General features: G+C 42.7%; 1 protein-coding gene across 2 annotated transcripts; it reads left to right on the top strand.

The window, feature by feature from the left end:
• Positions 1–8479: 8479 nt before the first annotated feature.
• kitb (KIT proto-oncogene, receptor tyrosine kinase b) lies at positions 8480–25139 on the top strand. 2 transcript variants are annotated; one of them, XM_071532078.1, is made up of 21 exons: positions 8480–8613; positions 10456–10731; positions 10815–11099; positions 12417–12556; positions 12859–13027; positions 15959–16148; positions 16248–16363; positions 16574–16688; positions 17675–17868; positions 18233–18339; positions 19219–19345; positions 19569–19673; positions 19828–19938; positions 20679–20817; positions 20936–21000; positions 21123–21214; positions 21334–21456; positions 21961–22072; positions 22558–22657; positions 23146–23251; positions 23823–25139. In XM_071532078.1, the coding sequence occupies exons 1-21, from the start codon at positions 8559–8561 to the stop codon at positions 23970–23972; spliced, it is 2877 nt and encodes a 958-aa protein (XP_071388179.1). In that variant the 5' UTR covers positions 8480–8558; the 3' UTR covers positions 23973–25139. The 2 variants fall into 2 exon arrangements, with proteins under 2 accessions (XP_071388179.1, XP_071388178.1); XM_071532077.1 differs by having other exon boundaries at positions 20933–21000.
• Positions 25140–25217: the final 78 nt, after the last annotated feature.

Raw genomic sequence — 25217 nt, 5'->3', positions numbered from 1 at the left:
GTGTCCGGAAGAGATTGGTAGCGCCGCGGAAAGGTCACGGTTTGTGTCCCCGGTGGGGAACTGACAGCGCCGCCTGGCGGGCAGTGACGTGTGGTGCCTTCAAGGCCTCCTCGGCACCTCCGACTGGGGCTGCAGAAGTTGTAAATAATCACTTGTAGGGGCATTCAGGTGCTCTGTATCGACAATAATAACAAAATAGACCTTGAAACAAAAGTTTTTAAAATAGTTTTTTTTAGGTGCTGTTGTATTTTAGAAATTGAGCACCACAGTGCTATGATGTGCATCAGGCATGTAATTGATGTTTAAATAAATGTATTAGTCAAACGCTGTTGTATATTTTATTGCATATTAGGCTATATTGTGTGACAACTAAAATTGAAACAGAATGAAAATAGAAATACAACAACACTAATTAGGGTAACACTTTATAATAACCATCATTAATAAATGGTAAATTGATAGTTAATTAAACTTTAGTTAATAGTTATTTTACTGTTAACAAACAATTAAATGATCATTAATAATGTTTACTAATTATTAGTAATGCTATAATTTATGTTATTTTATCATTCGTTTGTGTAATATAAAATAATTTGTTTATAAATTATATATTGTATCATAGCATTTTACCCTTTTTACCGTCTCTTATCAGCTATGATACAATGATAAAAGAATGATAAAATAACATAAATTATAGCATTACTAATAATTAGTAAACATTATTAATGATCATTTCATTGTTTGTTAACAGTAAAATAACTATTAACTAAAGTTTAACTAACTATCAATTTACCATTTATTAATGATGGTTATTATAAAGTGTTACCCTAATTAGTTACATATATAATGTGTACAGCTAGAGTTTAGAGAAGCGGGTTTATATGAGCAAAAGGTTACAGGGTTGAATCCCTGGAAGCAGGGCATTGAAGAGCAAGCAAGCTTAGTTGACTTTCCCTAGATAAATAAAGGTTAAAAAAAAGGGCCAAATAACAACATTAGATGATAAAATACAACACTTTTACCATTAGTTGTTGACAAGGCTGCATGCTCTCTCCAGCCCCTGAATGTCACATCTTGGCAACTCAGGTATCATAGAAAATTTCAACTTTTCCAGAGGTATTTACCAGTTTTTTGGATCTTTCATATGTGCTCAAGGTGTGAATAAATTACAATATTCCCATCAGCACCTGAATCAAAATATGTTGGTCCAATGTGTTGTTCACTCACTCATCACCTACTCATATTAAATGTTGTTTGCATTGCACATCAACACAAAGCATAGACTCATAGATTCTAAACTCCAAAAGAAAACTCAAACCTGTTTGATTTACATCAGCTTAAATGTATGACCAGCTTCATTTCGTACTCACTTTTCCGTCTATTATCCTTTTGTGTATACATGAAATCAAACGATAGCTTTGGGTTCATCATCAATAAGCTGACTGTTCATTTTGGACACTCGTGATTGGTGTTGCGGTTCTGTTCGCAAGATACGTTGCCCATTAATGCAAAGAGGATTGTTAATGCATTTATGGCCATTGACCAGTTAAGTGGGGCCACTTTAGCTTTGTCAGTAAACTATGAAGGGACTCTATAGTTTTATGGATTCTCTCTCTTTCTTTCTTTCTTTCCCTCTCTCTCTCTCTCTCTCTCTCTCTCTCCCTAGTTATTATCACTTGCTTGCAATGCTAATTATAAGGAGTAGATAATAGCCTTCTCACATTCTTTGACGTGTATCTTAATTTATGATGCTTAAGTGAAATTAATGTGCATGCATGCACAGGGACCTGCACATGTGCACACACACACACACACACACACACACACACACACACACACACACACACACACACACACAAACTCATTGTACATTAAATATGTGAGGATATTGATTGATTTCTATGTGAGGACCATAAGTTGTTTTCTGGTAATCACACCATACAGTACTTGTGAGCTTTGTGTGGACTTCTCTGTGTTCTTGGCATACACACACACACACACACACACACACACACACACACACACACACACACACACAAATAATGCTAATGCTCTCCCAGTTAAACTGATCGTGTAAATTGCATTTGTCTCATTTATTGTCTCCCCCCATCCCATCTCTCTCTCAATCTGTTTTTTTATCTGATACTCTTCTCTCTCTGTCTGTTACCCCCGTCTGCCTTTGTGATTACATTCCCTCCTCTTCTCCCCCTCTTTTTTCCATCTCTCCATTTCAACCTTCAGTCACCCCCCCACCTCTTTGCCTCTCTCTCTTCCCTCCTCCATACTCTCTCTCCTCTCTGCCTTTTTCATGCTTCACTTTCCCCATCATCCTTCTCCCTCTCACCTTCCATCCCTCTCTCTCTCCCCCCTCCCCTCTCTTGCCTTTATTTTTCCTTGCTTTATCCTCCCACCTCTCAGCCTTCCGTATCATCCCATCTCTCCCCCTTGTTGCCTCCACGCACCCTCCCTCCCTCCCTCCCTCCCTCCTTACGGTGGATTAGGATGGTTTACAGCCTAGTCGATGCTAATCAGGTTTATCCAGACAGAGGGCGATCATTGGGCTATTGGTAATTACACACACTGATATTAGCTTACTCAGATATGTGTCCTGGCACATTCTCAATCCACATCATCTCTTTGGATCAAGCATATGGTCATCACAGCACACTCTGTTTACCAGTGCAATGCCACACATGACAGCTTAGTGTGGCAGTTTCTCTTCCTTTGTCTGGAAATACAAAGATCCATCTGTCGTGAAAAAGAAATGCGAGTCTATTCCTGGCTTACAGCTCGTAACATGGAGTAATTCTTCCAGATATGATTACAGAAACTGTTATTTCTCTAATGACGGGCTAATAAGATTGGAGATTAGAAATAATTGACTTTGTCCTTTGTCGGTGCGTCAGAACTTCACTGCAAAACAACATCATGTACAACACAGATACATCACAGGATAACAGGGCAATGTCTCTTTTTTATGGTGTTGATTATTACTGAATTTATTCCAAGTGATTTTGATCAGAGGGAATCGAAGGCCTTATCTTGCTCCTCAGAGGAAATGTTTTGGTTTTGACCCGCCTCTGGGTTAGATCAGTTCATTTGGTCATGATTGATATGAGAACGACCGCAATTGAACCATGGATGAACACTTAACAACCACATGGAGAGGGTCGAAGAGCATCCACCGCACTGGCCGTGTTAAAGGAGAGGAAAAACAAATGGATAGAGATATCAGGTTTATATTGCCCAGTCAGCAGACAGAGAGAGTTGGATTGCATCAGGAAAAAAAAAAAGGTTACGCTGAGCGATTGGCCAATCATAATACCAGAGGATGAGGTATACTCTAAAAAGTGTGTGTGTCCGTGTGTTTGCGTGACTATAGGCATAGCAGGTGTGTGTGCGTGCTTGCCTGAGTGTGTGTGCGGATAGCTGCATTTGCACGTGATTGAGTTAGGATGAGTGTGTGCGTCACTACGAAAGAGACAGAGAGGAGAGAGGAGAGAGGAGAGAGAGAGAGAGAGAGAGAGAGAGGGAGAGGGGAGAGAGAGGGAGAGGGGAGAGAGAGAGGATTTTTTTTTTTATTATTACGTAATCTAATCTAAGTGGCTATTTTTCTTGTATAAAACCTCTGTTGCCCTCTGTGAGGCGGCTGTCCTCATCTGTCTAAAAGCAGAGAGTGAGTCACACTGCGGGCGCACACACACACACACACACACACACACACAGTGAGTCAGCCCTGATCTGCCATAGACGCTCACCTCAGTGATGAATAATGCAACAGGGACAGGCATATAAACTGCTCAAATGACATGTGAACGCAGGGGACAGAAGACATATGGATGATCCCGATGGACACACACACACACATACACACAAACGCACACACACACACACACACAGTGACATCGTCATCGACCCAAGCATATGGACAGCTGGACTATTGTGAACTAGTGTGTTGTACTTTGACACTTTGAGGCGGGGGTTTCCTTTGTGTGACAATAGCTTGTTACAGTGAACATGGAATATTTAGCAGCAGGCCTTCAGCTGGAGAATGAATAGCTGAGTCTGATCAGCTCACTGTATGGCTTTCGAGTGAAACCTGTCAGGAAGAGAACCTGTTAAAGCACATTCTTCTTCATTAATATTCATTTTTACACAGGAACAAAGCAGAGTAGTAAGTGTGGGTAAAGTACTTATGGCTGTATGTGTTTATGAGCCTGGTTTCTGTATCGGAAGTGCGCTACGATATGGAAGTAGACCCATTTACTGAGTGGGAAACAACAAACCTTATTGTGGTGCGGCTATGAAATACCCCATTCAGCTGCTGCAGCCTACAAAAACATCTTTCATAAGCACATGGTTTGTCTATTATTGTCCTCTCACACCCCAAGCTGTTGCTCTGAAGCCTCCCACCCCCACCCCAGGGTGCATGTCTCAGATTATTCCGTCCTAATCCCAGTTTCAAGCAGCCCACCCAAAACAGCCTCTTTATCTGATGTGGCTTGTGGTCACGGTGGACAGGACACATAGGAACTGTCCAGTTTGTTGCACTTATCTGGTAAAAGAGCAGACAGTTCACCTGCTTTGCATATACTGTAGACATCAGGAGGGAAAACACTGGACGGCGCACTAAAATTGAACCCCACGCTGCCTGAATGGAGATTCCTGTGTATGTATGCAAGTCAGTTGCTCCATGAACCAGACCACATAGTGTAGTGCCTTGTCCCAATGGCGTTGATCTGATAAGGGAGACCAGCGGTTCAAACATCGTTGGTCACATTTTTCCAGAGAATTATTTCAAACAAAACAAGAAAATCAGCACAAGGGATGTTCTGCTGTTGGTTTATTTAACAGCTATCTATGTCATGTGGGGATGGATGGCATAACCCTGCTGCAGGGCAATCACACAAAGACCCCAATGTTTCCAGCTAACACTAACTTTAACCTTTCCCTAGGGGCAAGAGGAGACACACAGGCCCAGAGACGCAAACGCATCAACCCCCCACGCATATGTGCACATGCAAACATTTGGATGCACTCACACCATGAGTAATCGTTGAATCTCACTAAGATAATATTGATTAAAGCTGGGAAAAGTGAGACCAAGTCCATCAGAAAGTCAGCAGTCTTCTGCAGGGAGACTCTACTGCCAAGTGGCAGCTGTCATCACTGCAGGTCACTGGCGCAAAACAAGGACACTTTTGAGAATGTGAGAATGAAGTGAGACATTCACTGTCTGGGAATTATTAATTATTAAGTTATTATTAAGTCACCATATATGCCGAGAACTGCCGTGCTTGCAATTATTATTTTAATTATCTCGAGATCACGAGTTAATTATTTCGTTATCTCGAGATAACAAAGGTTGTTTTCTCGAGATAACGGGTTCATTTATCTCGTTATCTCGAGAAAACAAAAGGCCGTTTTGTTTGCTGCAGTTACGTTGTTGTAGTTGTCATACGCCATCTATGCATGCTGGCATGGCACTCCTGATCTCTGATAAAAAATGATACGTAGCCTAATAAGAGGAAACGACATTTGGTTTTCTCGTGATAACCATGGATGTATTAAACTATGGATGAGGCATTCAAAGATGGCGGCCCATTCATTCCAATGAAATTTGCTCACCCAGCGCATACGCCGAAAAAGTTTCTACGACTCCTACTTCCGTGGCCGACAGCACCTGCGCAGTAGTGTTTTTCTTGGCCCCGCCTATCCCACATGAACGAGTCAAGTGACGTTCTCGTAGCGTCCGTGACAACGGCGCGTTCATGTGCAGCTTTCTAGGTTCTAGCTTCTAGCTTCCGATTGACTGTTGCTGCTGCAGACTCGGCTCTTCGGGGAAACCATCGTCCAGGTATGACTCTATCATTTATTCAAACACAGAACATTTGCTTTATTTGTATAAATCTTACATCTGATGTGAAGTGATTCAGTCTGGATAAAGTTGAGCTAAGCTAACGTTGGTAATAACGGTTAGCATAACGAGACGGAGTCAGCTAACATAACCATGGGTTAACGTCAGGCAAGTTAAACAAACAAACAAAACTCAGTTAAACATAGAAATGTTGGTTAGATCATAGACTAAACTTTGCATTTATGATGTATGCTCCACTCGTGTTGCTCCACTTGTGTTGAACGTTGTCTTGTGTTTCTCACAGCGAGTCAAGTTCATGCCACACATCGCTAGCCAGGTCCATGTCAAGGGTTTACTCGTGCTTAACCAGATGAGGAGATTTATTTTGAACTTAATTTAGAGCATTATCGATGTGAGATGGTTCACGTCGGTCATAGATAGTAATGACTTCGTAGCTTTTTCACCTCTACTGGAGCCAGTGCTTCACAAATTAAGTACTTTTCACCCTGTGCTGTAATCATCATGATGATGTATGCTAACTGTTACTTACTGCAGTTTCTTCTGTTACAGAAACTCCTGCTCTTCAAGAACCACTGACACTTCTCTGGAAAATGCTCCCAAAGAAATTAACTTATTTATGATGTCTACATGTATTTAACATGTAGAATGGAACGTGTTTTGAAATAAATCTTTACTTTACATATAACAGTTTGTCTTGGATCATCTCTTAAATAAGTCTTAGTTGTCATCACTCTGTAGTCCATTGCCCTCAAATTACTTTTCCATCTCCATCTTACCTTGGTTATTACAATTACGTTATAACACATACAACAGTGTGAGTAATTTCTGACAATATTGACTAAAGCCACACATCTAGACCACATAGTCCAAGTTAACCAACTTGCTGTTGCCTCAGTGTAGAGATAGTATTACTTGTAGCCATTATTATTCTGCTGCATACTGATTTAATCCATGGGACTGAACTACACTGGATCAAAGGTGGGTCACCTCACAACATTTAGTCATGACATAAATATTGGTACTCTTATCAAACAGTCCTATATGAACAGTGTATGAAGATAGGTTTGCATTATGCAACTTAGATGTAAGGTTTGCTAGTGAAAAAAAATCAGTTAAATTATTATCATTGGGAATATTCCAGGTTTGTTGTGTCACACCAAGGTTTATTTGAGTTTGCAAGTGTTACACTATGTAGACTGTCATAGCAAAATTTCTATAAGCTTGATCTCCCTATGCAGTGCCCAGAAACACACCTGGTTGGAAGAAGACTCAATGCCATTTACATAATAGACATTATCAGTAACTCAAGCAGGTTAACTCAAATTGGACATCTAAATATAAATTTACAGACAGTAATAGAAATGAGAACAACCATCAAAGCCCAAATATATTCATAACTTTAATAGGATAAAGAAAAGTACATAGGCATAGTCTGTAAACGGAGAATTTTGAGATGTAAATAAATATACAATAGTAAGTAGGTGCATAGAACTGCATATGCTGGTTAACTACAGCTATGTTATAACGTTATCTAGCTTGCAAGCGACCTATTTAATCAAGAGAGAAACAAAAACAAATTAGAAACCATCCGTTATTGTTCTGGAGTCTTGCCTGTTAAACCTAAGTGTCGGCGGACGTGTAGGTTGAGTTTAATGTGATCTAGTTTGATCACATACAGCTAAAAGCCTCCGCTAACAACCAGCTAGCTGTATAGCTTGTCAACAGTGGAAGTAGAAGCGGTGAATGCGCACGGAGCGTTCCCGTGGCCTGGAGGCGCGTTCACGGAGCTCCAGAAAATACACCTTTATATGGCTCTTGGTGGCTTCCAAAGAAAAATGGACCCAATGATTTCAAAATTGATAATTCAAAGACTCCATTTTGACTATGTGCTACACCCAGAAAAATTTTCCCGGAGTTTTACAGGTGTTTCTTTCCCCATGTATCTCTATGGGAAAAAGTCTTTTTGGGCCCCATGGCGTCACGTGACTTGCAATACCGGGCTTGGCCACTACGCCAAAATCGCCGCACAGCCCAGAGCTGTTCCTGGGGGCTTGGTGATAACAGGTAGATTATCTTGTGATCTCGAGATAACAAAGCTCGTTTTCTCGAGAAGAACTCGTGATCTCGAGATAACGGCATTAAAAAAAATAATTGCAAGCACGGCCGTTCTCGGCTTCTGTACTATATTATAATATTCCTATAGGGACTTATGGTGTCGGTGGTACTCAGTAGTGATTTTATAGTGACCTTAATGGTATAATGGTGCTGTGATATTTGTCTAGTATGCGTCTAAAACTTTACTATAAGTTCACTGTGTTTAGTGTATCTTATAAGGGCCCGGGTGAAAAAGTAGATGATTTGGACAGAGTTGTTTTTTTTCCGGTAATAACCGACTCATCACTTTGGCGCGTGTCCAGCCAATGCGGGACAGAAAGGAGTGGTACGGACTGAGAGGGAGATGGATAGAGAGAGGCGCTGCACTGTGTCTTTAAGGACCACTGAACTCCATCAGGGGGAGTCGCAGGCTTCAGTATCATTTTGCCGTGCGCTCATTACGGTGGAGGGACCTGTTTTTAGTCGGGCTGGACGGGATCTGGTTTGAAGCACATCAGGATAGTTATGCCTGCACTTGACCGAAAGACGCATGGGGTAGAATAATAAGCCTGATCACCGCCTAATCATGAGATGCCACTGGATTGTATTTGCCACACCTTTTATTCTGCTACCACTAACAGGTGAGAGAGCAATTCCAACCTTAACTGAATTATCACTGTAACATTCCTCTAATATTGCTATAGTGACTTATAGTGTGCCTGTGTACTAATAGTGCATTTATAGTGACCTTCGTATTTTGTGGGTTTTTTTTTTTTTATCTGCTGTATCACCAGAATATTCCCCTAAAGTATTGTCGTCTGTTCCTATAATATTCCTATAGGGACTTGCAGTGTGTCTGTGGTACTCACTAGTGAGTTTATAATGACCACATCATACTTTTTTATATAGCCTAATATTCCCATAGGACATTATAGTTTATACTTTTACTGTGGAATTTGTTATGTATCCCTATAAAATGCATTATAGGATTAGGCAACTAGCCTATAGTTATTTTTCAATCGATGGGTAGGCCATACTGTGACTAATTATTAGACTATAGTTTTCTGATGTAATTAATATAAGAGTCATTGCACAACTTATTTATAGCAGGGTCTTAATTGTCACCCTTAATTGATAGTAGTCAGGTGTAAATGGCGGAGAAAGCATTATTCTGTCATCACGCATGTTTGGTTCGTGGGTGACATGTTTGACTTTATCTTAATGATTACTGTTCCACACTCTTCCTGGAAAAGGAAGTGGTTTACACAGCGCGGTGTTTAACAGTTGTCTCCTCATCCTGTTGGCTCAAGTCAGATCAGATACGCAATTTGCATAACTGAATGCCAAGGTATGGCTTTGGGCTGCGTCTGCCTCTCCCGGGCAACAAGTGTGTGTGCGTGTGTGTGTGTGTGTGTGTGTGTGTGTGTCTGAGCCGCCTCCGGGGGCAATTAATTATTTACTGAAATAATAGGGATTACGTTGCGCTGCACAAGGCATAAATAGCCAGTATCCTACCCTGCAAAGCTATTTACACAAACACACCCAGCAGCTCCTCGACCTGGGCTCATCGACTGGGACTGCTGCTCTGATGGATTTTTGTTTAGTCATATAGCCTCAGGTTTGCTGTGAAACCTTTAGCTTATTCAAATAGGCTCATTGCACACAATGTCCTACTGGAGGATAGAACCTGGGCTGTTTATAGGGATCAGGGTTCTGGTATAAAACAACATACACTATATAAAATGATACAGCCAGCTACAACACATAGACTGTTTTTTTGTTTTGTTATTATTGGTCCTTGAGGCTGGTGCCTATTTGCATTCAACTGCGTCACTCCTTCGACTGCATCTGCGCGGGCCCCTGCCTGGCCCTAAGGCACAACAGTCACATGGAAATACTGTTATAGAAATGGAGACTTATCATGTGGAAATCTGCACAAAGAAGCCTTGAGGGGGGCCGGGGGATGTTGGGGTGAAGTTGTGATGAAAATGTTAGCGCAGTCTACCTCTCCTAAGAGTTTGGATTCAGGTCCTTAATGCATGATTACTCAGCGGGGAGACAGCTCATAATTATTGATTGTTCAATTGAGCTGATGGTGGTTATAGATAGCAGCCTGTCTTAAGGGGCTCTGGGCCAACATTCTGTATAACCATAACATTCTGCATTACATTCTGCATTCTATTCTGTTCTATTCTATTCTATTCTATTCTATTCTATTCTATTCTATTCTATTCTATTCTATTTTAATCTATTCTGTTCTGTTCTATTCTGTTCTGTTCTGTTCTATTCTATTCTGGTCTGGTCTGTTCTGTTCTTGCTCTTGTTATTCATCTCTCTTCTGTCTGTTTCTGTTCTGCCTAGACGAGAGAGCAGATAACTCATCTATACTAGTGAGATCTGTACCCAGACTCAACCCGTCCCAGCCTTTACAATCACACAGCAGGCCCACCGTATCCCAACATGCTGTCTGTCCTCCGTTCCAGTCTGGTCCAAGCCGGTCATCTCCCCCAGCGGGCCTCACACGGTGGTTCCCAAGGGGGGGAAGCTGGAGCTGCATTGCCATGACGATGCCACGGTGTCTGGTGCCCCCTCGGGGGTGAGGTGGCAGAGGGACAGGGGGCGCAGGCTGGAGGGAGAGGTGGAGGAGGGCGGGGCCACTTACATCAGGGTGCCGGCCGCACTGGCTTACCACATGGGCCGCTATGTGTGTGTCAACAACAACACGCTGGAACACAGCTCCATCTACGTCTATGTGAAAGGTGGGTGTGTACTGACTCTCTATTTGCCTATTTGTTTATCAAATGTCTCTCTTTATCAGTCTGACTCACTCTTCTCCCTTCAGACGCTCAGAATGCCTTCCAGCGCACCATGGTGAACAGCATCCTGGTGCGCGCGGGTGAGAACTGCACCATCCCCTGTCTGGTGACCGACCCCGAGGTTACCCTCCTGGCCTTAGAGACCTGCGATGGGCGACCTTTGCCCTCCAGCATGAGTTACCGTAGCAACCCCCAGCGCGGCGTCATCATCAGCGGTGCCAGAAAGGAGTACGAGGGCTGCTATGTGTGCGTGGGGCGGCTCGGAGGAGTCACAGTGACGTCCAGCCAATACACCGTGGATGTACGACTAGGTGAGTGAGAGATGGGATGGAGGAGAAAGGGGGAATATCTAGTTTCCTAAGCTACGGTTCATGACTCATGGCTGCCTAATGGCTCTCCACATGGTAATGCTTTACTAGGTTTCTCATTCGGGTCTCAGGCTGTTAATAACGCTAAGAGAGTGAGGCGAAGAGCGATGGAGTGAATGCTATAGGAGAGAGAAGGAGGGTGAGGCTTCATCCATCTTTACAGAAAGCATTTGTACCAGGAAAAAGGCGGGTCTGCAAGTTCTGTGTAAAGACGACTATTCACACTCTGGAAATCTGACCTCACCTGTGTGTGAGGTGATGATTTAACTCACAGCGATCGTAAAACAACAAAAAATATAGTCATACGCATCCTGGCAGAGACGACATATCATTTCCCCCTGGGCTCTCCTGAGCGATATTAAGATGAAATGTAGCATAAAGGCAGTTTTTTCAGCGGACGTCAGTGGAAATTGATGACGTTTCTACTTGTCCCGGCACTGTATCAGCATTTTCAGCTGGGCCGGCAGTGGAGAGAGAGGGCTAAAGAGAGGCGAGCTGGGGCGGGGGGGTTATGGTCTGGCTTCTGTTTGAGAGGTGGAGTAATGGAGCGAGGGACTAAGAAACACAGCGGTGAGGGAGGGAGGAGGAGAGCACGAGAGAAGGGGGATTAGAGGAGATTCATGAAGCACAAAGCTTTGAAACAGAGCATGAAGCCACTGTTTGTGGTAAACACAATTAAGCTGGCCAATCCAAACACAGCCGCCAAACTGACAGCAGCAGGCAGTCACGTCAAAAAGAAGTCAGCAACTGTATGTATGCATGAGTATGTGTGTGTGTGCGATGGCCATGTGAGTCTAAACATGCATTAGTGTGTGTGTGCAGCAGTGTTTTACCTACCATTGAATACGCAGAGGGAGCCAGCCCATCTATAGGAGCTTCCATCCTACATCCAAGATATTGATTTGTACTGGTTTCAGTTTTACATTTTTGTATCACATAGTCTAAATTGTGTTTCAGAGGCAGTTCCACCTCACCAAGATATATGTTTAGGGGGTTTACATGCATTTACATTCACAATTTAGGCATTCAGCTGATACTTTTATCCAGAGTGACTTGCAGTGAGTGCAAAGTAGAATAAGCTAAAATTCCTAGATCACCAAAATTGCAAGACACTAGTAGGAAAGAAAGCAAAGGTCAGAAAGAGAAGAGTCAAATGTCAGGAAAATAAATATAATAAGAGAAAGATGGAAGTTTTTTTTTAGAGCGTGCCTGTTTAGATGAACTCAAATTCATATGAACCTTTTGTACCTCTTGTTCCAGTGCCTGAGGTGCCTCCAGTGCTCACGCTGTCCCAGAGAGACGTCGTCATCTTGAGGAGGGGAGAGCAGTTTGAGCTGACGTGCAGCTCCTCCAACGTCAACCCAGACTTCAGTCTCAAGTGGGACTTCCCCTCCACAGCGGTGAGAGGACTGGCTGCTTCTCCTGTCCTCTCTTTGTCTGTCTGTGCTTACTGTCTGGCTGTCAGACTTTCTCTGTCTTTCCATTTGGCTTCTCTTGCCTTTTTTAATGGAATGCAAGATACAGTCAAATATTTAGACCATTAGCTGAGGCGAGATTTGAGGGAAACTTCAGCTCACTATCCCGAAAAGTACTCTATATTGACTATATATTGATTCAACATAGTATATGAGACCAACTATCTGTCCCATGATAGCATGCCAACAGTGGATCTGTTTGACCTTTGCCCCCTGACGCCCTGCAGAATCCTCTCGAAGCCCACACCTCTCACATCCTGTCTGGTTCCCGCGGTTACAAGCGTTCCACCTCGCTCTGGATCAGGGCCGTCAACCAGTCAGACTCGGGCGTCTACCGCTGCCACGCCCACAACGAGAGAGGCGCCAGTGCCACAGCGCTGCAGCTGGACGTCCGCGGTGAGTGTTAAAGGAACGCCCCACCCCCCACCCCAAACCCAACATTTGTTTGTAATTTTTATGAAATCACTTTTGGATGGTTCTCAGGTATTTATCATCTGTCTTTTGCATACCATGCAAATTTAGTGGGTGTCATGGGAAACATTTTGCATTATTCAAAGTGTGTTATTTCATACCTCAGATCAAGTCTCTGAGACAGATTTTGAGGTTAAAGCTACACTTGGCAAGATTTTTATATAAATATACACCTATCTTATCAGCCTAAACCACAAAGTGGGGCTGCAACAGAGATGAGCGTCCCATCCCCGTTAACTGAGACATGGTAGATTCGCCCTATTTTCTGTTGGGTCGGGTGTGACAGTGTCTTTACAGGTCTCCCCAAAAAATTGATCAGACAGCTGCAGCTGATTCAGAACGCTGCTGCTCGAATCCTCACTAAGACCAGGAAAGTGGATCACATCACTCCAGTTCTGAGGTCTTTACACTGGCTTCCTGTCTGTCAAAGAATTGATGTCAAAATACTACTGTTGGTTTATAAAGCACTGAATGGTTTAGGGCCAAAAGGGCATTCTGCTACGTTATGAACCATCCAGACCTCTCAGGTCGTCTGGGACGGGTCTGCTTTCTGTCCCCAGAGTCAAAACTAAACATGGAGAAGCAGCGTTCAGTTTTTATGCTCCACATATCTGGAACAAACTCCCAGAAAACTGCAGGTCTGCTGCGACTCTCAGTTCTTTTAAATCAAGGCTGAAGACTTTTCTGCCGCTGCCTTTTATGACATCAAATAACTATTCATCTCTCACACTGCACTGTAACCTTTATTCTTGTATTTTACACCTGTCTTATTCTATTTTAGCCTTTTTTTTTTGGGGGGGGGGGGGGGTTATTCTCTTAGCTCTTTAATGAACTTTATTTTTCTTGGTCTTTTATTTGAATTTTATCCTTTTTGTCTCTGTCTTTGCTTTTAATGTTTTATGTAAAGCCGAATTGCCTTGTTGCTGAAATGTGCTATATAAATAAACTTGCCTTGCCTTGCCTTATAACCGTTGCGTACGCACAAAACGGGGCCTGAAAGAGGCGTACGCCACTTCCCACGCAAAAGTTGTGATCTATAAAAACAAACTTGAGGGGAGAATGTGTGCACCTGTACGTAAACTCTGACCCATTCGTACGAACATTTTGGAGACAGTGGGAAACGGCGACTGAGATGGCAAAGTAGTAAAATAAAGCAAAAAATGGCCTTTACACTCAAGGTGCTTTCACATCAGGGGCCCGGATCCGAGTACACTTGACCCCAAAGTCCAGTTCGTTTGATTAGTGTGAACACTGTGTACTGGACCCGGTTCGTTGATCCGTGCCCGGGTCCACTTGAAAAGGTGGTCTCGAGTACGATTCATGTGTACTCGGGTACGCTTCGCATTAGGTGTGAAAACTACTGTACCAAAACACAGAAGTGGACTGCTATTTACAATGTGACATCATAACTATTCGACTGTCCCGTTCAAAACATGGCCGCGAAAATGGCCGCGAAAATGACCGCGAAAGGATCTCTCTGGTCTACTGAAGAAATAAAACGCTTACTCGCAATTTGGGCAGACGAAAACATACAATCACAACTGGACATTACACACAAAAATGCCAAGATTTATGGATTAATTCGAGAGTATTTACATGCGCATGGGTAAAATAGAACAACAGAACAATGCCGTGACAAACTAAAGAAAATGAGGCTGTAATATCAGAAAGTGTGGGATGCGGTGCGTAAGTCTGGCAGCTCAACTGACGAAAAAGACAGATTTCTTCTTCTTCTTTGTGTTTATTGGCGGATCACAAACCAACTAGGTGCATTCTGCCACCTACTGTATCGGAGTGTGTAGATACGTAAGTGTACTCGGGTACGGAACATTACTAATGTGAAAGCTGAGTGGCGGGGGAGTGGAGAGGGGGGACACTCATACTCAGGCACGGTACAAAGCAATCGTACCTAATATGAAAACGACCTCAGTTAATTTCCAGGCCGACTCCACATCAACTTAGAAACCCCTCTAATAATAATAGTCCTTGTCGGTAGAACGTCTAGGCTACAACTAAATAGTGTCTTTGTTGCTTTAGTTCCAAACCCGATCATTTGTCCAAAAAGCATCTATATGTCATTATAGGCTGACATGGTGTGAATCTCAAGTACGTACATTACAGTCTTTTAGCAGAGACCCAGTTTGTCACAATTAAATCCCACAAATTCAAGGTGTTAGGCAATTGGACTGGAAGTCTCAAGGTAATAAATACTGATGCGTTATGACGCACGGGGCGCATTGGAGACGCCGGTGCCAGGCGCAGCCCTCCTCTTGTTCACCGCGGTGTCACACTGTCTGATCCCTGAGTCAGAAAACGAGAACACAGAACTCGTCTATGCGTTTTTTATTCAAATCAAATGAATGTGAAATGCTGAGCGCGTGGTTCCGTTCACTCTTTCCAAAAACAAAAGGCACATTTACGATACCTGGGTCAGCATCTCATCTTCCTCTCTAACGTTAAGTCAGTGTCACGCTGTGTTTCTGGCACAATGCCACTAAATAGGGTTTCCCCTGTCATCGAGGTGTAACGTTCAAGAGGAGAGAGCTCTGGTATCTCCTCGACCCACCGGTGGTGCTGACACAACAATCCAATGCACTTCTTGGCGTCAACCTTTATATTGGACAATTTATTTTTTAGTTTTAGTTTTATAAAGGTTCTGGCTCTCGGAGCTGGCAGCATTAACTGCTGCTGTGACATTTTGCCTCTCAACAAACTGTTTCTGGTTGGTGACGCCCGAACTGAGGCCACCGGGGAAATGTATCTTTAATGCACTAAACATCACAGATTGACGATATCTAACAGTGTAAGAGTATCCGAGGGTGGGTTTTCCCTTCAACTATTTCTGTTGTGCTCCAGATCGAGGCTTCTTCACTATGTTGGGAGGCCCGGGCCTAAGCCAGGCTGATGTGAAAGAGGGGGAGAGCCTGAGCCTCAGGGTGGAGTTCGACGCCTACCCCGTACCCAGCAGCCTCAGCTGGGCGTACAACGGCAAGCAGCTCCGCAACACCACCGAGCACGTGATCACCGTCCATCGCAGAAGATACAGGTACTGTGGACAGTTAGGCCACACAAGTATACACATGCCCACACACACACACACACACACACACAGATTCTCACGTTTTTTCATTTCTTTTCTCATCAGATACATCAGTGAGCTGAAACTAGTGAGGGTTCACGGCTCAGAGGGCGGGATCTACACCTTCTCAGCCAGTCATGATGATGCATCTGTCAATCAGTCATTCCCTGTCTATGTCAGCAGTAAGTCCTGTTTGCTCTCACATGTGTTACATTGCTTTGCATGATTCAAAAAGCTTAATATGAATGCTTTTCAGTTCAGTTCAGTTCATTTAAAATGTGGCTTTACCTATGTTTTTCAGTCAACCTTTTCTGTCTTTGTCTATCCATCTGTCTGTCTCTCGGTCTCTCTGTCTATCCATCTCACCCGCCCTCCTGTTCTCTCTCTGCAAGGTAAGCCAGTCATCATCTCCCAGGAGGGGCCTGTTGATGGACAGGTGCGGTGCATTGCCGCTGGATACCCGGCCCCTAAAATCAGCTGGTACTTCTGTGAGGTGCCACACACACGGTATGCCCAAAACACATCGAACTACTTTCCTCAAAAGATTATTTATTGCTTACAGTGGCAGGAAAGATGGGAGAGAGACAGCAATTTTTAATTTTTTTTTTATAAGTGTTCAGTTTCAGTTTAGTTTTTATTTATTGTAGTTTCAGTTCTAGTTTTAGTATTTTTGGTAGAAGTGGTATTTTTTAAAGGTGTAATAATCGATGTCCAGAGCAGGAATTTTGTATTATGCAGGTATTGTGAAAACAATGAATAAAAAATTACCATTTAGCTCAGAATAGTCCCAAACAAGTGGGTCTTAGTAGTGCCATAGTGCCATCTTATGGCGTAGTAAGCACAAAATAGCTAAAAATTCTCCACCCAAAATTGATTCCCTATTAAACAAAAAGTAGACATGATAGTTTGTTTAATTTTAGTCTAAGTTAAGTCTTGATTTTAATTTTATTTCAGTGTATGACTATTTTTTTACACCTAGTAAATGTCTTAGTTTTTGTTTACAATACAGTAATACCCTACAATACGTGTCATATTTTAACTGTAATAATCATGACTAATGATGCAATAACCCGTCATGACAATATTCTTCATGAGTTATTAAATAATTTGTAAATTTGATTATGACATCATCAGTTAAAAATATGTTATACAACGTATGAACAAATAATATGATGTTACGACGTATCCATGAAATTTATGACATTAACAGTTTTTATTACATTTTCAACCCATTTAAAAGGATATTTTATGACATTTTGAGAAGCTATGACGTTATCCAGCAGGTGTTACATCATCAGTTGCTATAGGAGACGAGGGGATGGGCACTCCATGGCTCAGTAGTATGTATTTACAGTATAGTGGAGCTAATCCAGCTCATGCTGTAAATCACATGAAGTAAAAATGCTAAAAATTGGTCTTTTGTATAATAGAGAGGAGAGGATGATAGAGGAAGGATGAAGAAGCATCTCTAAGCCTTCATCACTCTTCCACAGGTGTTCGCACCTGCCCAACGCCAGCCAATGGGAGGCTCCGGAGGTTGCCATGGTGACGGAATCAAACTCCGCCTTCGGGAGGAGTGAGGTGGAGAGCCGACTGAACGTCAGCAAGGAACACGCACACTACCACACCCTGGAGTGTGTGGCCACTACGGAGGGGGAGGAGGCTTACACACTGTTCTCAATCAGTGGTACGCTAGCGTGACAGGACAGCAAAACACACACACACACACACACACACACACACACACACACAAACAAACTCATTGACCCTGTTTCTGTGGAGGCCAGGTGTGTGGTCACTGGGTGCAGATTGAATGGGATTAATTGTATGCTGACTGTGCAGGCTGGGATTATATGGTGGAGACTCGCTAATCCTGGACACACAAACAAACACCACTGCTGCAGCTGTCTGCCTTTAAACTGGATGAGGAGGATGTGATTTGTGTATGTGTGTGTGTGTGTGTGCGCGCGCGCGTGTAATTTAAATGGTGTGTATATTCCAATGCCATGTGCGTTCTGACTGCTGGTTTGTTGGTGTGTGTTTCCTCGCAGAGCGCACCGTTCCCCATAAACTCTTCACTCCTCTGCTAACCGGCATGGTGGCTACTGGTGTCTTACTCAGTCTCATTCTGGTGGTGCTGCTCTATAAGTATCTGCAGGTAAGATAGCAAACAAATTATAAATGCCACATCATTACCGTCAGGTGGAAATCATATCATCTTATAACTCTGGGGCCCATGAAGCCCATTCAAACCCATGTATTAGTTTGGAAATTCATTTTTTTCCATTTTCTGAAAAGCTGATTTTCAGAAATACAAGGTTTTCATCTGGCAGCATCAATATGCAGAGACCATTTTACGTCTGTTGATTGCAGTTGGCATCACAGAAATATAAAATCCTACAATAGTCACATTGAAGCAGAATTTCTGGCTTAGGGCCCATCGCTCATTCACTAATGGCTCATGCCTCCATCCTATTGATTTCCTCCTTTTTGGGTAGGCTGCATATATATCTGTATATATGGTATGGTGATAAGATAGAAGCCTCCCACTGAGTGCAGTGCAGGGAATATCCTGCTGATCAATTCGAATGTGTCCTAATGAATTTGAGATGAATCATTCAGCCATTCAGAACGCAGACATGCTGAGTTTAATCTCATCATGTGCTCCCAGTTGTATTTCCCTCTTGAATGGCATTTTTGACATTCTGATCACGCCTGGAAGCTTTGACTAAACCCATATGGCAACTTGCTCTCACTGCACTCAGATGAGTCAGACCTCTCCAGAGTTAGCTTCTGAATTCACGGTGGGATCATCAGGCGGCAGTCTAGAGTCTAGACACAGTCGGACCGCTAGAGTGCTTAAAGTAATATGAAGTGGATGAAAGTGGAAGGAAAACAACACACAGTATATGTATGTTATGCAACCATGGAGTGATGTGCACCAAACATTTCAACACCAGCATATGGAGACATACAGGACCTCAACTTTCTGTCTGTATGAATGCCTGTCTCCAATGTTCTCTCCAACTTCCAACAGAAACCGAAGTTCCAAATCCAGTGGAAGGTGATAGAGAGTATCCATGGCAACAACTATATTTATATCGACCCCACCCAGCTCCCTTATGACTCCAAGTGGGAGTTTCCCCGGCAGAAACTACGCTTCGGTATGACAGCGTGTGTGTATGTGTGTGTATGTATGTGCATGTGTATATGTGTAACAGTGTTTGTGTGTGTGTGTGTGTGTGTGTTGTTAGACAAACATGAGGATGCATGTCGCTGAGTTAGATACACAGTAGTATTTTTGGGATTCGCTTTGTGATTTGTTTTTTTCTGAAGTAACTGTAAAATATTGATGATTTGTGTGTGTGTGTGTGTGTGTTCCTATAGGTAAAACCCTGGGTTCTGGGGCGTTTGGAAAGGTAGTGAGGGCCACAGCCTACGGACTCTGCTCTGTCGATACTGTCATGACCGTGGCTGTTAAGATGCTCAAACGTAAGTGTGTGTGTGTGTGTGTCTCTCTCTCTCTTTGCACCTCACTGTCTCTCTGTCCCTGCCCCCTGTCCGTCTCTGTTTCCGTGTGTTGTAACGAACATATGAGACACTGTTGTAATGTATGATTGATGAAGTCCCGCTGATGTCATCCCAGCCAACGCCCACGCCACCGAGAAGGAGGCGCTGATGTCAGAGCTGAAGGTTCTCAGTTACCTTGGAAACCACGTGAACATCGTTAACCTGCTTGGAGCCTGCACCGTTGCAGGTGAGAGAAGCATGAGTCAGAAAGCCACACCTGTGTTCATTAGGGCTCTGTGGGATTTGGTGGGTCCATGTGAGAGAGACCTTTCTGGGCTCTATAAACCACTAGCATATGCACTCTAGCTTTGTTATTTTATTGGGTTTCCCTTATTTATTGATTGATTTTGTTGTTTATGGTAATGGGTATTATGTATCAGGGTTAGACCAATATATATCGCTTTGCTGACATATCCGGAGAATATTGGCCTTTTATTAAAAATCAGATATTGGCCCGTCAGTGTCGACCACCTCCAACGGCTATTACGGCTATGAAGCAGTTTGCTTAATAACACATTAAGTGCATAATCGATCAATATTACACTGGTTGTCTATGGGAAGCCCTTTTGGATGCATACTTAATATTTATATTTGGATTCTACACAAGTATGCATAAATATGTTATTATTATATTTAATTATTATAGTTGTAGTAGTAGTATCCTGAGTTTCAATGAAAAATTTGTTTCCCATGGTCTAAACACTGCTTCAGTGCTAAGAATAAAATTATGGGGGAACAGTAAATACTTAATCTTTTGGAATTTTTGAGAATGACAGTTCAAATTGAAAGACTGAATATATTTATATTTTGAATCTGTAGCCTATCTGCAGTTTAAATATAAAAAATATTGCTATCAGCCTTCAAAAACCCATATTGGAGCTTTAAGTTTCAGTGTATTTTGGTTTTTTAACGTCTGTCTCCTGTCAGGTCCAACTTTGGTGATCACAGAATACTGTTGCTATGGCGACCTCCTCGATTTCCTGCGCAGGAAAAGACGTTCCTTCCTCAACTCCCAGATCCCTGATGGCTACTACCGCAACGTCTCCAACCAAAGCGAGCCTGCAAGGTGTGTGTGTGTGTATTCTGAATTGTGTCTTTGAAACTATAATTGGTTATCCATATCAAAATTCAATGCTTTTGTGTGTGTGTGTGTGTGTGTGTGTGTGTGTGTGTCCTGGCAGCAGAGAGGAGACTGGAACAGGATACATGCCCATGCGTCCCTCAGAGAAAGAAAGGTCCTCCCAGTCAGGTAGAAAATCTCTCACACTACATTTACCATCATGCATTTCACCAAGCCACAACTCACTCCTCATGAAGTCTATGTAAATCTGTGCTTCATTCAGTAAAGCGGACAATGTAACCTTCCTCTAGATGACGTAGACGAGCTGTCGCTGGATTCTGAGGATCTGCTCAGCTTTTCCTACCAGGTGGCCAAAGGAATGGAGTACATTACTTCCAAGAACGTAAGGCTTGCAAACTGCGTGTCGATTTGCATACGAGTGCTGTGTGTCACTCATTCACTGCAGGAACCGGTTCCAATGTCAATATTCATTTCCGTGTTTGTGTGTGTGTGTGTGTGCAGTGTATCCACAGGGACCTGGCAGCCAGAAACGTTCTGCTGACTCATGGCAGAGTGGCGAAGATCTGTGACTTTGGCCTGGCGCGAGACATCACTACTGACACCAACTATGTGCTGCGGGGAAACGTGAGTCTCTCTCCTTCCCTTCCCTCATTCCTTTCCTTCCTTCCTTCCTTCCTTCCTTCCTTCCTTCTCTCTCCGTACTGCAAACCAAGAGGGGAGGAAAAAAAGAGGAGGAGCACCACACACACTTTATCTGTTCTGTTGTCAGTCCAAATTGATCTTCATTGATGGATCCCAAGCTGTCCCATTCCAGCCCAGACCAGTTCACTACTGTTTCCTCTGTCGGAGTTTGATGATTTTTTTCACGTTCAGACCTTAAAAACGTATATTAAAAATAACCTGATGAATGTTTTAGCATTGAAACGTTGTTCTCAATAAAGACGCTCTAAATGTAAAGTTCAGTAGACAGTGTGGTCTTCACCTACGCACCTGTCACCTTGTATTCAGGTGTGCAAAAGCTCTACTGTTTAATACTATGTATGGACATGTGGGGGAATTTTGGAGATATAAGATGTGCTTTTTCTGATTGAGTGAATAATGAGGCATCATGGTCCCTGCTTCCTGCAGGCACGTCTGCCAGTCAAGTGGATGTCTCCAGAGAGCATCTTCGACTGCGTCTACACCTTCGAGAGCGACGTGTGGTCCTATGGCATCCTGCTGTGGGAGATCTTCTCTCTGGGTAAGCAGACAGTTAGAGCTGTGGCCTTACATCTGTGTCATCATCCATCTGATCTGACTCCCTATTAGAGCCTCTGACGATGATCCCCAGCAGTATCACTTAATGGGACAAGTCATATAGATTTAAGTAATGTGTAGCTCCAGAAAGTAGCATTTATTATTTATTCCCTACATGAGATATCTAGCATATCTACAAAATGATTGACAGGAAAATTGTATTATTGATAGCAACAAATAATGTTACTTTTTAAAGTATTACTAACTTAAGTCATTGGTTGGCAAAATGATGACACATACACTGACTGGATTCTCTGTATCTGAGATAGTGAATGCTAAACTTTAGATGATAATTAGATTTGATTTAGATATTTTTTTGATAGGATAGGATTTTTTAAAAATAAGGCATGATGATTTCTACAGATATCAAGATTTTAAGTGTGTATATAACCATATGTGTGTGTGTGTGTGTGTATGTGTGTGTTCCAGGTAACAGCCCATACCCTGGGATGCAAGTGGGCTCAGCATTTTATAGGATGATCCAGGAGGGCCACAGGATGAACAGGCCTGAATTTGCTCCTACCGAGATGTAAGTGTACATGTGTGTGTGTGTGTGCGTGTGTGTGTGTTCATGTTTTTTTGTGTGAGATCCTCTCTTTTATGATGATGGATATGCTCGACATAAATTCATAGTGCACCTCATAGTAAGCATCAAACAAAAAAGTGATAGGATGGGGTCTAAAAATCAAGCATAAATTCATACTTTTCTGTAAATATAATTTCTTATTTATATCAGTGGCTGTTTGCCTTATGATGATCGTGATGATACCTACCTTTTGATTAATATTACACTGGCTGTGTGTGTGTGTGTGTGTGCGCGCGTGCATACAAAACGGTTTGAGGTTTGTAGTATGTGTATAGTGGCCATGATGTTCCCCCATGTTTCATCTAATCTAATTAGTGCTGCAGGATTTTTCAAGCAGTTCATTCTGGTTGATGGAGCAGCAGTGCAGAAACGTCTCTGAAGGCTTCAGCTGTTTGTATCTCCAGTGTTTAATCACGGTCCCGTCTCTGCAGGTACGACATGATGCTGTCCTGCTGGAACCAGGACCCTGTGAAGAGGCCTCCCTTCAGGAAGCTGGTGGAGCGGACCGAGCTGCTGCTGTCAGAAAACACCAAGAACGTACGCATATGCAATCATTAATCAATGCTTTATCTGCACTATTTGTATACGAAAATTGTATAAGAATATTATCATTATAAGAATATTATCATGATTGATGATAAGAATATAATCAGGATTTTGTACTAGTATTGGTACTAGTACTAGTATAAACATCTGCCCATGTGTTTTCCTCCCAAAAAAATTCATTTCTATATGTGTGACTTGCAATGACTCAACTGATATATCATATTTTTAATCTTTACCTAATCAGGTAAATGGACAAAGAGTAGGCTACATTTATAATTACAGAAACAGCCTTGGAGAAAAGTTGCAGAGAGAGGGAGAGTTAGGCAAAAAACTAGAGGCTGTTTATTTGTAGCTGTTTTCATTTTTGAATGTCTACTTGAATTATGACTTAATAAAGAGTTTGAGAGTAGCATGATGGGCGTCTCACTGGATAACTTTTACAAAGTTTCCAGTCACTCTTCACAGTCAAATAAAGAACATATTCCAATCTTTAGGGACAAAAAAACAACAACATCCACATAAAAACTTCCATGTAATTGAAATGTGTGCTGTTCCTCCTCAGGTGTACCTGATGCTGAGCAATGCCCCTGTTCCTCCAGACCAGCAGAGGGCGCCATCGCGGAGGCTGAGCTCAGTCTGCAGCACCACAGCCCCCACCCAGCCTTTACTGCTCAGCACTGCAGACGTCTTCCTAGACTATGATACTGTGTGACGCACGCACACGCACACACACACACACACACACACAGTGCTATGAAACACGCAACCCCTACCTCCCTGATCATTCTCTCCATTTACCACACAAACGAAAAGAGCCAAGATTAAACTGCAAACTACTAAAAACATGTTCTCTCCCTCACTCACACACACACGCACTGGCCTCTATCTTATCTCCCCATTGGCGTAATGATCTCTGTGGTAGGTATTTCAGGTGCATGTCTATATAAAGCTATATAAAGCCTCCATCCATCTCGGCCCACCATCAGATGTAACGTTACCCATCAGCAGCGGGGAGGGGCTTTGGCTCGCAGCGGGCGACAGATTATATCTTAAGAAGCTTTGGGGAAAACACAAACAACAAGATAGGCGCTGATGGGAGTGAGCACCTGACCTTGGGAGGTGATACTGGATCGGGGGAACGGATGAGCAGAGAGGAGCACTATGCAATGTCAAGAACAGACTGTGACTGTTCTTTGTATTGTATTTGTCTCCTGTTTTAAAAAAAACCAAAACACTGTAGACCAGGTAGTGACATCTTTAATTCACCGCAACATTCACCGGATTTACAAATTCCTATTCTGAGAGATTGTCAGTCAGCCTAACCTTCAAATTGTTTTTAATAGGCCTTGAAAATGAAAAAGACGATTCAGAGCTACCTTCTGGTGCTGTATGTCTCTTTGAAGTGTACTGCATATGAGCCATATCAAAGTGGCATGCAACTGATGACACTAGTGATACACAAGTGAAGCCATAAGAGACGAAAACAGCGATGCTCACCTGTGCGTTGTAGCTTTGGACACTGTGACTTACAAAAGACTAACTAGTGCATTGCTGTATGGATCGTAGCGGTAGCTTTAGAATAGTCCTCTATGTTTAGCAGAGGCATCGGCCAGGCTTTTAGGACTGTTTGTGTGCTCTTTTTACTTGTTTTTTTTTTTGTTTTTTGGTCAAACATGTATGCAATGTAAATACATTATAGATGTGCCTTTAGGGGTTGTCTGAAAATGCTGGATGCATTTGATTTTGGTTGTCACACAGTAACTGCTGGGAGGGCAGCCATCATAGGAATGTACTGTATGTGCAAAGGAGCTTCTGCAAGATACACTGTTTAAGGTTTTGGGGTTTATGCAGTTTTGATACAGTTGGTTGACTTGTAATAAAGAACGTACCTGTGATGGTAAAACTTACTGGATAGCGTGTTCTTTCTGTGTTTGAGAGTCTATCCCATTTAGCCATT

Source organism: Centroberyx affinis, unplaced genomic scaffold (assembly GCF_046629955.1).
Source record: "Centroberyx affinis isolate AG114_WGS23_722 - 3 ecotype Tasmania unplaced genomic scaffold, CSIRO-AGI_Caff_v1 ptg002161l_1, whole genome shotgun sequence".
Classification (NCBI taxonomy): Eukaryota; Metazoa; Chordata; class Actinopteri; order Beryciformes; family Berycidae; genus Centroberyx; species Centroberyx affinis.
This window is presented reverse-complemented; position numbering and strand designations above follow the sequence as displayed.

What these genes read in the sequence shown, in the direction of transcription:
- kitb (XM_071532077.1), top strand. Translation starts at nt 8,559, where the DNA reads ATGAGATGCCACTGGATTGTATTTGCCACACCTTTTATTCTGCTACCA. An exon ending in GCTGCAGCTGGACGTCCGCG is followed by an intron (nt 13,028 to 15,958) that starts GTGAGTGTTAAA and finishes GTTGTGCTCCAG; the next exon opens with ATCGAGGCTTCTTCACTATG. An exon ending in AACCAAAGCGAGCCTGCAAG is followed by an intron (nt 20,818 to 20,932) that starts GTGTGTGTGTGT and finishes GTGTCCTGGCAG; the next exon opens with CAGAGAGGAGACTGGAACAG.